The sequence below is a fragment of the Molothrus ater genome, chromosome 8, assembly GCF_012460135.2.
Source record: "Molothrus ater isolate BHLD 08-10-18 breed brown headed cowbird chromosome 8, BPBGC_Mater_1.1, whole genome shotgun sequence".
Lineage (NCBI taxonomy): Eukaryota > Metazoa > Chordata > Aves > Passeriformes > Icteridae > Molothrus > Molothrus ater.
In genome coordinates, this window is record NC_050485.2 from 27,317,556 (window position 1) to 27,329,813 (window position 12,258).

Consider the following 12,258-nt stretch of genomic DNA (forward strand, 5'->3'; position numbering starts at 1 on the left):
GGGCATGGGAATAGGGAGCTCAGCATCTCCATCCCATGTGCTGCGCATCTTTCGGGAAGAGCCGGCAATCCCGAATTCCGAGTTCCCCGTCCCGTTGGCTGCACTTTTCCAAGTTATTGTTGGTAAATGGTGGGGAACTGTCCGTCAGCAGCCCCGGGAACCGCACGTGGGACAAAGGCAGCCGCTGGAGTGTGGTGGCTGCTGTGAATAGAGGGAGGGAAGGCAATTAGCTGCCGTGTTGTTGGGGCTTTTTACTTGTCAAACTGGAGCCTCGTTGCTTTTGTTATTGCCGTGTAAAGGGAAATCGTGGGGTTTTGTTTTGGTATTAAGGGCCTTAGAGGTTGCTGGCTGACACTGCACACGCGAAGGCCAGAGCAGCGCAGGGAGAGGACCAGGGACGGGGCTCCGGCGGACAGAGACTGCACAGATTTTCCTCTGTTTACTTCTTCTGCTCCTCTTCTTTTTTTTTTCCCTGGGGCCTGGGTACCAGTTTGTGTTTCGTTGTCGTTTGTTATATTTTGTTTAGCCCGTAGCCCCCGCAGATTAAACTGCCACTTAAAAGGCAAACTTGGATGCACTCAAGGTCTCCCTTCTTGAAACAGTTTTATTTTTACCCCTATATTTATTTGGTCCTGTTGTTTCATTCTTTGGGGGCAAGGGGGGAGAGAACTCGTTGGTGTGATCACCCAGATGTGTGTGGGGAAGACAAGTGTTTGCAACTGGTCTCCTTCAGTGCCTCGTCTGCAGCAGCATCTGTCCCACATGGCGATCGCTCCCTCTGCGTGCAGCATCCATCAGTGTTGACAAATTTGCTTAGAAAGTGAGGAGGGGAACAACGCAGCCACCTTTTCCAAATTGTTTCCGTTTAAACCATCCTTTTTGGCTTTTTACCTTGTTGCAGAGTAACTACTTTACAACTTTGAGGGAAAGGATAAAAAGGAGATGAGAGACTGACTCTTGGCAAACTCGGATGCCCGTGATAGTCAGCTCGGATTTCGGAAGTGGGCATCCTGTAGTGCTCATAGGCAAGAGCAAGGCACAGGGCAGAAGGCTTTACCCTTGCTCAGTTCAGCAATGCTCTCAGGTGCCTCTGTTAATTCTCATTTAGGAGCAGCTTGGGAAAATACAGTAACCAGGGCACCATATCTCAAAGTTCCTCTTGCATCCCTGTTGCAGTAGGTCAGTGTTTTACAGAAATATTAAATACTAAAAGAAAAGGGAGGAGGGAGAGAGAACAGAGCTAATGGTAAAGGTCTGCCAAATGTCACCTCAGTGTTACAATGACAAGAAAATACACTTTCCTTACAGCTCTCCCCCTAAGAAATTTGTTTTGAAGGATTTGACAATCTTGCAGATAAAGTGACTGCTTGCTACACTTAACTGATCATGCTCCCTCACGGCCGGCCGGCGTTTCCTCGCTGTACTTAGTAATACCTGCGCAACCTGGCTTGGAGTAGCATTGTCATTGATTTCCAAAGTAACTGCTTTTTAGCTCTTGTGAACAGACATACCTGCGTGGGGGGGGCAGGGGTGGGGGGGGGGGAGAAAGTCTTTTCCCCACTCCCTGGAAGGATGATGGTAAAGTGCTATATTGGAAAAGACAGGAGGCTTCTCTAAATTTTGATAACTGCAGCCGACAATTTAGAAATAAGACACTTCTCACAGCCAACATGACAGTGGATTTTGAGCATTCAGAAAACACCAGGCCAAAAAACTGGAGACATCTTGATCTTTTAAGACAGCTTTTCCAGTACTTTAAGTGAAGGGGGGGAGCGGGGAAAGAAAAAGAGAGAGAAAAGCTGCAAGGAAAATAATACAAAGCCAGCACAATTGGCATCTAGACAGTAAAGAAAAAAAGTTTTTGAGGTTAACAGAAGGAAAGACAAAGCTGTTATGTACCCGAGGGATGCAATTTTAGTGGGAATGGAAGATTTGAGTGGTAAAGGAGGAGCGCTTGCCTCTGGGTTCTCTCTCTTCCAGCAGTTCGGCTGCTGGCATCTCAATTTGAATTGCTGGGTGAGTAGCACTTTCTGCGTGCGCGCTTTCCGTCTTGACCATTGAACTTCTGATGTGACTTCTCTCCCTCTCCTCCTCTCTCCCTCTCCTTCCCTTTCTTCCTGTGTGGAATCAAAAAAAAAAAAAAAATGGGGAGGGGGGGAGCGTGAGAAACCAAGCAAACATCTCCAGCTGTGACCTTTGTTAGCTACATTGTTTTTATTTATTTATTTTATGGTAATCGTCTTTTCTAGTAGGGGGAAGCGCGACTTTTCGATGCCACTGAATTTGACAGCAGTGGCGAGGAGCGCGCGGCAGAGCCGCTGTCGCGACACAGTGGTGCAGCAGCGGGACAGTTGTTGCACTCCTCCTCTGCGCCCTTCCCTCCGCCCGGGTTTGGGGTTTGCTTGGGGGGGCGGGAGGGGGGGAAATGGGATTTTTTTTTTTTCCTGGTGCATCCAGGGTGGGATCGGGGTGTGTTGGCGGGGCGGTGTTTCAGAGCCCGGTGTGCAGCAGGTTTCGGGGGCTGATTCCTGGCTGCTGAACAATGGTTAGCAGTGAGGGAGAAGTGTGAGCGCGTGTAGGGCTGTGTTACATCTGCAGTCGGGCACTCACACAGTGACCATGACATCACTAGCTTTTCTTCTCTTTTTTTCCTTTGGGGCGGAGGGGGCCACTTCAAAGCTTTCTTCAGTTCAGTACGATATTTCCTAAACTCTGAAACCATGAAGGTAAAAATGTTTGGGTTTTGGGGTTTTTTTTCTTAAAGGAAGAAAAGTTGGTTTGTAGCAGGGCACATATGTTACATTTAAGGGGGTTTGGAGATGGAATGGTTTAACTCTTGTCATACACGAAACGAGATTTTTTGTTTTAATTATTAAAAATCCTACATAGTGCTATTTATTGGGTGCTTTTGATCCTATGTTTGGTTGACAGTTAAATTTTCTGAGTTCTTCAGAAAGCTCAGCTGTAGTGTGAAAGGGGAAAATTTTAGGGACACTGCATAAGAATTATTTTACCCAGGGATAAAGGAGTATGAAAAATCAGACTGAACGCTGATAAATATGAGGTAACACATGTTTTAATACAGTGGTTCTGTGTTTGCTGTCAGAAGTCCATGAGGCTTTCTTTCTCCTATTATTATATATTGCAGAAAGTAAAGCTATCCCTCAGCCTGTTTTGTGTATTACCCTTATTTGCACACAGAAAATAGAAACTTATTGGAGAATTCTACAGTGCATCACATTTTCACTGTTGGTTTTGTGGAAGTCTTGAGTTTCTGCTGTTTCCTTTTCTAACTCTGCCAGACTTGCTTGCAGAGTGACTTTATCCAGGAGGAGGATTTCTATAATTTCAGTACTTTGTGGTACCTTTGCCTGATTAGCTTACTTGATTTATTTGCCTTTTCTTATATAAAACAAGGGATGAAATTCTGTAGAATTTGTCTAAAATAATTAATCTAAATGGACAGTTATTTAAATGTTTCTTCTTTCACTGCGTGTTGTTGCATATGCAGGTTTTACAAGACTGGTGGTGAGATCTCACAAACATTATACCTTTAGAGAATTTTTTTTTTTACTGGGACTTGGGGCAAAAGGCCTGACAGCACTGTGTAAATGTGCCTGTTACTTTTCTTCTGAAATACTTGCAAGGTGTTTCAGTTGTGATGTGCATTTAACATAACGTTTTTACGGAAACTTTTTTGAATTTATGCAAGAAATAATTGGTCTGGATTTACTTAATTGCATCAGTTAATTGTGCAGCACATAATGTTTTTAGCATATAAAAAAATGAAAACAGTTTTTAAAGCCTTGTTATTTGTTAAAGAATTTAATATGCATTTGCTGCATGTGTTGCATATCGGTGTTGAGCACAGTACGCTGTGAATGCTGCATTTTAAAAAGCTGTACTGAAAACTTGCCATCATATCTTAAGGCATGTATGTGAATGGTAGTTTTTTAATAATGCTGTTATTACTGAAATTGCCAAGAACAAGAAGGCATAGGCATACATGCTAATTTTCATTAATTTCTTGTAGTTTTTTAACAGCCCCACATTTAAGTTCTTGCTATAGACAGAAATCACAGATACCCTAATAAAAATCAGGAGCTGTTTCTCCTACAGTATATATGTCTGTCTAGTTCTGAAATAAATGGTTTATAAGCAAGAATTAAAGCTGTTTATAATGAAGCATTTCAGAGGCTGTTGGACAGTAAATCAAATTGCATGACTAGGTATTCACATAAAAGCATGGAGCAAGGTCTGTCGGGGCAATTATAAGCACTACTTTGCTTATGTTTGCTTTTTCTCTGCTTCTCATCTTCTCTTAATTTTTGTGCTTGTATTATTGCTTTGTGCCTCTCCCCTTCCTACCCTATTGGTGTTCAGGACCATTTCCCAAAGACCTGCTTTGGTTTCACCCATCTCTATGCTTAGTGGTTGTGCATCCAGCACACCTTGTACTGTTATGGCTTAGCAAAAAAGTGTTTTTCAGTTTTAATGTAATATATGCTGAGTGTTTTTGCTTTTTTGCCTTGTTAGAATGAATGACGGCTTGCCTGCTCTGCAGAGATGGTATCTGTCTAATAATTAAAATTAACTAAAGTCTGCAGAGAAAGCACCGAGTATTTGTCACATTGGGGAAGAAACTGCCTCTCCTTTTGTAATAGAAGAAATAAATATGGGTGCTTTATTACCTGAAACTGGAAGGGACTGAGCACTACCCTGTCCTATTGGTATGGGAAAGTCCACCTGTTGATCAAATAATCTCTAATGTCGATACTCAGTGTAAGGCTTGCCTGGATGCATGCAGGCCACAGTTCTGGGCTATAGATGATGTAACTGCTGTGTGAATTCATATGCTGAGGTGAGACAGAGCAGGTGAGCAGAGTGCTTTCTCTTTCTCAGTGAAGCCTTAAGAGAATAAATAAGGTAAAATCTCTGCTGTAAATGTAATTCCAGTGTTGCTGAAGGATCTCAAATTATATACTTGTATAGCAGGTGCTTGTTTGGGTCTGACCTGACATTGGAGTAACACCACGTTGTCCAAGACTACAGCACTTAACTTGTATTTAAAACCCCAAATTTCTTTCTTTTACTAAAAAAAAAAAAAAAAACAAAACCAAAAACAAAACCCCACTCCAAATACCATAGCAATAAACTTACAGCCCACAACAGCTTTGAAAGCAGAGTGTGAGCACACTTAATAATGTTTTACTACTAGTGTGTTTTATCCTCCTGCATCGGAACTAACAGGCGGTAATTAGATTGCTAAACCCCAGTCCTTCCCCTTGTACACTAGAGGATTTGGCGTATGCTAATTGTCACCAGATCATTTCACATAATTGCCTTTCGGCGAAATTAAGTGGAAATTTCCTGAACATCTTAAATCCTCATTTCCCCACCCCCTCCCCTCAGTACCTTCGCACCCTGACAGGAAGGATGTGGAAAAATGTCAAGCACGATGGCTTAGCTCTCCAATATTCAGGGGACACTTAATCTGAGTTAAAGGGGGGAAAAAACCAAAATTATTCTTTTCATGAATGAATTGCTGGACACTTAGAGGCAGGAAGCTGATTTAGTGGTTTTGTCTGAGAGACTGCTAATAGACCATGGGGTTTTATTGAAAGCCAGCAGTTCTTGCAGGAGCAGGTAGGCACTCCGTGGCCTGGGAAGTGGTCAGGGGGGGAAGGGGAAGAAACATAAGGCTGCAAAAGTGTGTTTGTGTGTGTGTCCCCATTTATTTTATTTTATTTTATTTTATTTTATTTTATTTTATTTTTATATTAGGGTAGCACAGAGGGGGTTGTTGCGGGGGTTTCGGGGTTATTTTTTAAGGCTCTGCCTGGGGAGGGCATTGTCCCAGCACATGGTTGTCAGTGCTCCTGTCATCATTTGTGTGAAAGAAGAAAATGAGCCTTTTTCTAGCAGGGTGAGTTGTGATTATCAATGGAGGCCTTGTCTCCTGCTACAATGGGCAGTTAGCTTAGGGCAGGACCTTAGGCAGGAATCAGCTACATTAAACTGAGAAAGGGCTCAGGCCACTGTATCAGCCATAAAGGAGCAAGGGGAAGTAGTTTTCAGGAATGCTTAGTCAGGTGTGAATGCATCCTTAAAAAAATAAACTGTGACTTCACAAGCTGTACAGGGCTGGGTGAAATTAAATCTTTGATATTTTTCAGGAAATGCCTCATCACTCGTGTTGAATTTTTATGCTTGGGAAGGGGATGAGTACCAAGTTACATGTAGCTGGTGGGTTTAGTTGGCTTTAGCTTCTCAGTTAACCTAAATGGTGTGCATTTTCCCTGGTGTAGTTTGGGGTGCCACCCAGAGTGGCTACTGATGTGGGTGATCCCCAGACTTGTAGTGGTGCTTACAGATGCTCTGCTTTGGGTGGTGGTGACTCTGCTGGAAGTGGAAAAGTATTTCAATATTTGCAGCAATATTTTGGGATTTGCCTTTACTTGCAACTTAATTTCCTGATTTGTGTGGGGTGTCAGGGTGGTGAGGGGGTGTAAGGATGTCATTCCTAAGCAGAATCAGGGAGAGATCAGCCTTTAGGAAAAAAAGAAACTCCTTTTATAAGTATCTTTGGAACTGCAGAGCAGTTCAGGAGCATCTGATAGCATTTCGCTGGCTACAGTCAGCAAAACTGCAAAAGCATCAGCAGGAAAATACAGAGAAACACATTTTTAATGTGAACTGGTATTGAATGGTACTCCTTGCTAAGCCCGGGGAGCAACTCCAGGAGGGCCTACTAATTCAAGACCACTGTCGACCTGCATCCACCCTGGAGGAGGGGAAGAGGCTGACAAACCCTCTTCTGTGCTGCTTTTGTTTTATTGTATTGTACTGGCTCATAAAAGCACTTTCAGGGCCCATCTTTCTTCAGCAGAAAAGGAGAGCAGTGGGGAAGAGGAGGACATGGCAAAAAGACAGGCGGAGCTCTAGCTCCATTTGTTTTCAGTGTCTCTTGATTAATAGGTATTAAGGAGGATGGAGAGCTCTCATTCCTCTGATCGTGGAGGAAGGGGCCAGGGCTCTGGGGTCTGGGTGTGAGCACCTGCTCAGTCCCTCCTGGGCACGGGTGGTTGAGGGGTGCCCAGTGGGCTGCAGCACCTCCCAGGGCTTGAAGGACATTTCAAAGGCCACCCAGGTCAGGGAACGGGCTGCAGCTACATGGGCTATGCTGGCAGCTACTGGAGTTTCAGGCTGGGTTGGTGCAGGAGCCTCCCCTGCCCTCGGGATGCACTGGAAAGGAGTCAGAGGCCAGAGGCTTTGGCCGCTGCCATGCTGACATGGCATGATGGCTTGTTTTCAGCCTGGGTGGCTTTTGTGCAGATCTGCCTTTACTAACCCCACATTATCCTGGTGAGGACATCCTCTGGTGTCTCTGGCATGTTTTTTTTCTGACTTGGAGTTGATATGATACTGTGGTTTTATTGCCAAAGCCAAACGAGCCATGAATTTGCAAGCAGAAATTGCCATCATAAACTCTTCCTGTTTAGAGGTTGGTTTCTCTTTGTGTGCTCAACAATACAATGTTTCATCTTATGCAAGTCCTATGTTGCTTTCAGAGACTTAGGAACTATTGATTTATACAGCATGTATTAACTTCTTCAATAAATGGGGAGTATTCATCAGTGGGGTGTATTAAATTGGACTGTATACGCATAGAAGCATCTTTCATCCTGTTAATGAAATGTCCTTACCATGCAACAAAGACTAATACACAGCAATTTATACACACAATCCCCTGCAGTTTAAATCTGAAGTTCAGATAGGTTTTTTTGTTCCCTAAAGGCACCTATCAGAACTTAGTCTAAATGGATCTCAGTACTCCTTTCAAACATTTATCAGTCCAAAATTTGTTGTGGTTTTGGTGCGGGAATTTTTTTTGTTCTAGAGCTCCATTATTGTTTAAACTGATCTGTGTTTAAGCACTCTCAGAAGCATTTCAAATTCATATAGAGAGGTTTAGTAGTAGAGCCCCTATGGGGACAGTTTCTTCTGGTTGCTTCAGGCAGCAGTTACCAAGAAAAGCAAACTTCTCTTGCCTTTTTGCAATTCTTTACCATGCCCTGTAACCTAGCATATGAGACCTCAGCTTTCAATGGAGAGGGGTGATTTATCAGCAGAGGGCTTGGTACTTCTTAGGTGCTGGGATTTCTCTCTGGAAATCTCCACTTGTTCCAGTCCTGTCAGCACGTGCCCTGATGCTGATCTGTGTGTACCAGTGCAGCTCCCCTTCCCATGCCTGACAGAGCCATAAATGGAGCTCTTCAACTTGCCAGAGAAACGCCTGCATCTCACAATGGCTCTTAGCTTAAATGTGCCCTTGATAAAGTGCTCACAAATGTATATTGGAGAATGTTGCCTTTTGCAGGGGGATGTCTAAAGTCATCTAGACTCCTATTGATGGCTTCTGTGGTTTACCTTTCATTGCCAGTGGATGGGGTTAGGACCACACTTGTAACTCAGGCAGAGCTCCCATTGACTTCAAAGGAAGATGCATCTGCAGGATTAATCCTGCTCTTTCCAGATTGTCCTTTATTTTTCTTTTCCGAGGAAGCTTAGTTAACTTCAGGAATGATACTTTTAAAGAGCAGCTTGTTTAGCATATTATGCATGTTTAGCTTGGCTTGCAAATTGTGTGTGCTGTTCTGAGGGGAGTTATGGTCCCTTTCCCCAGTGTGTGCTAAACAGTGCAAAACAGAATGGAAACCTGTCCCTGGATAGTGGTACAGAGGCAGACTGACTCTCTGGGAAGTGGATCACACTCCTCTGTTCCAGAGAGCATGTTTTTGAGCATGTATATGACAGTTTCTCCCTTTCCCCTGGCACATTCTCCCCCCACCTCTGCCCCAGCATCATCAGTGTCACAAGAGATTCCTACCCTTGCACCTTTATATGAGTGGTCCATTTGAGTGCATGGTAGTAACCCAAACAAAAATTACTTACCAGGGGAAAAATTTACAGACTCAAGATTCAAGCTCTTAATTGTTGATTTTTATTTGTTTGTCCTTTTGCTTTTTATTTATCTCTGAAACATGTTAAGTGAAATACATCATAATTTAGCAGTTGTTCTGTTTTATGGAGATATTGTGGGCAGGTCTTGGTATATCAAAGCAAGGAGTGGTGGTTTCCCACAGTTGACATGTAACCCCCTATGGTACATCTGGCTCTGGTGATGGAGCCATGTCAATCCAGCTTTCCTCTCACCTTGTTTCTTGTTTGTCGGCTTAAGTCTGACCCTCTAATGTTATTCTACTTATTTTTTTAGCTAACCAGCTCCAGTTTCTGTGAAAATAAGCTCTCAGTGGAAGACAGCACTTAATGTCTGTCAGGGTCTGGGTGAGGTTTACAATGATGTGCAGATAGAGATGGGAGAGCACAAAGCTACAGCATGTATTAACTTCTTCAATAAATGGGGCCACATTGTGGGTCACTGAACAGCAGGAGTTCACACAATTCTTGGCCAGAAAAAATAGCTCTTATTGGAAATGATCATTTTTGTGAACCTCATCAACTGGTCATTTGGCTTGTAATGTCATGTGTTGTTGAGCAGATGCCTGCTACTTTGTATGGTGTGAAACATAATTTGTTAGGTGAAACCCTTACCAAAGCCTTCAGTTACTTTCACTGCTTGGGTTGGTTCACTTGAAAGAGAGCAGATTTTGGGTTAGAGCATCTCCTTTGGCTTTTTGAACTTGGAGAGCCAAATTCTCATATCTCCTCCTGATGTGAAACCATTATGGATCCATGTGGCCCAAAGTTGTCCTTGGCTGTTCAGCTGGCAGATCTGACCCATGACCCAGCCAGCACAACCTGCTGTTAATCATACCATTGGCTGTTGTGACCATGTTCTTTCCTGCGTGGTGGCCACTTGACAGGGGAATCCCCTGTGCCAAGCGCTTGGTGGTGGAGAGGAATCATCCCATGTAAGGGTGCAGAAAGAGATGAACATGGCGAAGAACACAGGAGAACTTGTGGGAAGCACAGGTACAGCCCTTGTCTGGCTTCTTTTGGATGCACAATTTTTCCTGCAGCTGTCAAAGCAGTGAGCCCAAATTGCCACTTATGGCAAGGGCTGGGGCTGGGGGAGCCAAAGGGGCTTCATTTAGCCAAAGCATGGTGGAGTGACTTCTTGTTCATTCAGGGAAGACAGATGTTTCTTTTCTTCCTTGCTCTCCAGTTTGTCTTCCCTCTTCCTTCCCCTGCAGTCTGGAAGCTCATTCCCAAAGAATAACTGAATTATTTTTGAAATGCTTTTAAGGGAAGCTCAGAGCATTGGAAGCCAGATCAGATGATAGCAATAGCTTGTCTAAGGTGGCACGGTGAGGGTGTGTGTGTGTGTGTTTGGGGGTGCTGGGGAGTGAGCAGTGGGCTCGGAGCTGTGCTGGAGCAGGAGGGTGAGCAGGAGAGTGCTGGCAGACCCTGAACAGCAGCGGCGCTATCGTGGCCACCATGGTATCACTACTTTATTTTAATGTGATTCCTTTTACTTGATGTTAATGCAAGTTGTTCCTTACTTAAAGTAATAAAAGGAAATGAAGACACATTCTAAAATGAAACCTGACTCTAATCCATTCATCATCTAATACCAGCCTCTTTATCTTTGCTGGTACCTAATCTGGTTAAATGTCCCTGTTGTAGGATTTTAGTGAAAATCCTCTATGGGGAATAGGGTTTTTTGCAATTGGATTACTCGCAGTAAATGGTCCAGCGGTTCAGCTGGTTTCAGCTTAATTTTTTCTTTGTGATCTTGTAAGGGTAAGTTACAGTTCAGCCTGCCTTTTTCTTTCATTCATTCACTCCTTTTTAAATTTTTTTTTTAAATTGTTGTTGAGAAAAATATTTTTTTTCCCCCAGAGCTAGGAATGTGATGGGGAAAACCTCATGATATCTATGTGATTATTCCCCCTACAAGAGTGTTAATTTCAATGGCTTTATCTGGGGGGTTTTGCCATTATTTATATAGCTGAATATTTTAGTAGCCTAATTAATCAGTATCCAGTTTCCATTTATTAGCGCTCACTGATGAATTGATAATTAATCAGCTCTTCTAAAATATATATATAAAATATGCAGGTGATCACTTGTCAGCTTAATGCTTGCTGATGAAGGGAATACTCCAGCACTACAAAGGCTTTTTATCTGGAGTATTTGCAATGAGCAGTAAAATGCAGAACTGAGAGTGAGGACAGGAAGGGGAGAGGAAAAGACCTACAGGTCATTGAGCATTTGGGTCTCTTGCTAATTAAATGGGGGGCTCTCTCAGCCCCTCACTGAGAAGTCTGCCTGCATCTTGGAGGTGAAGCACAAGATTATAAAAGAAAAAGGAAAAATTTTAAAGAATTGCTGTTGCTCCATACAGGAGCATGACAGGTCAAAAAGATTAAAGAACCTCAACAGCAGGGAAAGTGTGTGAGGAGGTTTTAAGCAAGAGGGTGGGAAAACTGCAAGGGTGACGCCAAGAAGGAATCTGGAAAAGTCTGAGGATCACATTGAAATCCTGGCTACTCAGATTTTTTGTGTGCTGTACCTCATGCTGTAGTGGGGAGATGCCCAGCACTGCTCTAACAGTGTCAACCTTTTTCTCTTGACAGTCTAACAAAGTGCCAGTTGTGCAGCACCCACACCATGTACACCCTCTTACGCCGCTTATCACATACAGCAATGAGCACTTCACACCAGGAAACCCCCCTCCACACTTACCAGCTGACGTAGACCCCAAAACAGGTAGGTGGGAAGTATTTTGGGGTTTCTTTTGGGAGGGAGTGGGTGAATCTTCCCTTTTTGCACATTAGGGGAGAGGAGTGTGGGAGAATGGATTTCCCATGCTGGAGCACCAAAGGGGGCATGTAAAATGTCAAAGCCAGACAAAATACTTTCTTTTTAAGCCAATTAGACTTCAGAAGGAAACCTACTGGGTGAATTTTCATAGAGCTTCTGCAGGGTGACACCAGAGTTGCATGTGTGGGGTCGCTTGCAGGTGTTTCTTTGCAAGCATGATACCCCACCTGGTAGTTCAATCTACCAGTGCTTGGTTTGCATGCACGACCCAGAGAATTAAACATGTACATTCTGTGATCTGCACTTACAAAATTGCAGCTGGAATTTTAAAGGTGGTGGGTCATGACCGGTTTCAAAATGAATCTCTTTTAATTCCCCAAATCCCATTGTTTCTGTGTCAGGAGTTCAGCCATTTTTCTTCTGTAATGTTGAATTTTCATCCACTGTAACTAAGCTCCAGCTTTACAC

The 12,258-nt window shown here is 43.5% G+C and overlaps 1 protein-coding gene across 6 annotated transcripts in view; it reads left to right on the top strand.

Moving 5' to 3' along the window:
* The window catches only part of TCF7L2 (transcription factor 7 like 2), a 170,619-nt gene that overhangs the window by 132,790 nt on the left and 25,571 nt on the right, over nt 1–12,258 (top strand). For all 6 annotated transcript variants that reach the window (XM_036385953.2, XM_036385954.2, XM_036385955.2 and 3 more), the window contains exon 5: nt 11,604–11,736. In XM_036385953.2, the coding sequence (XP_036241846.1) occupies nt 11,604–11,736 (133 nt within the window). The remainder of the gene's footprint in view (nt 1–11,603; nt 11,737–12,258) is intronic.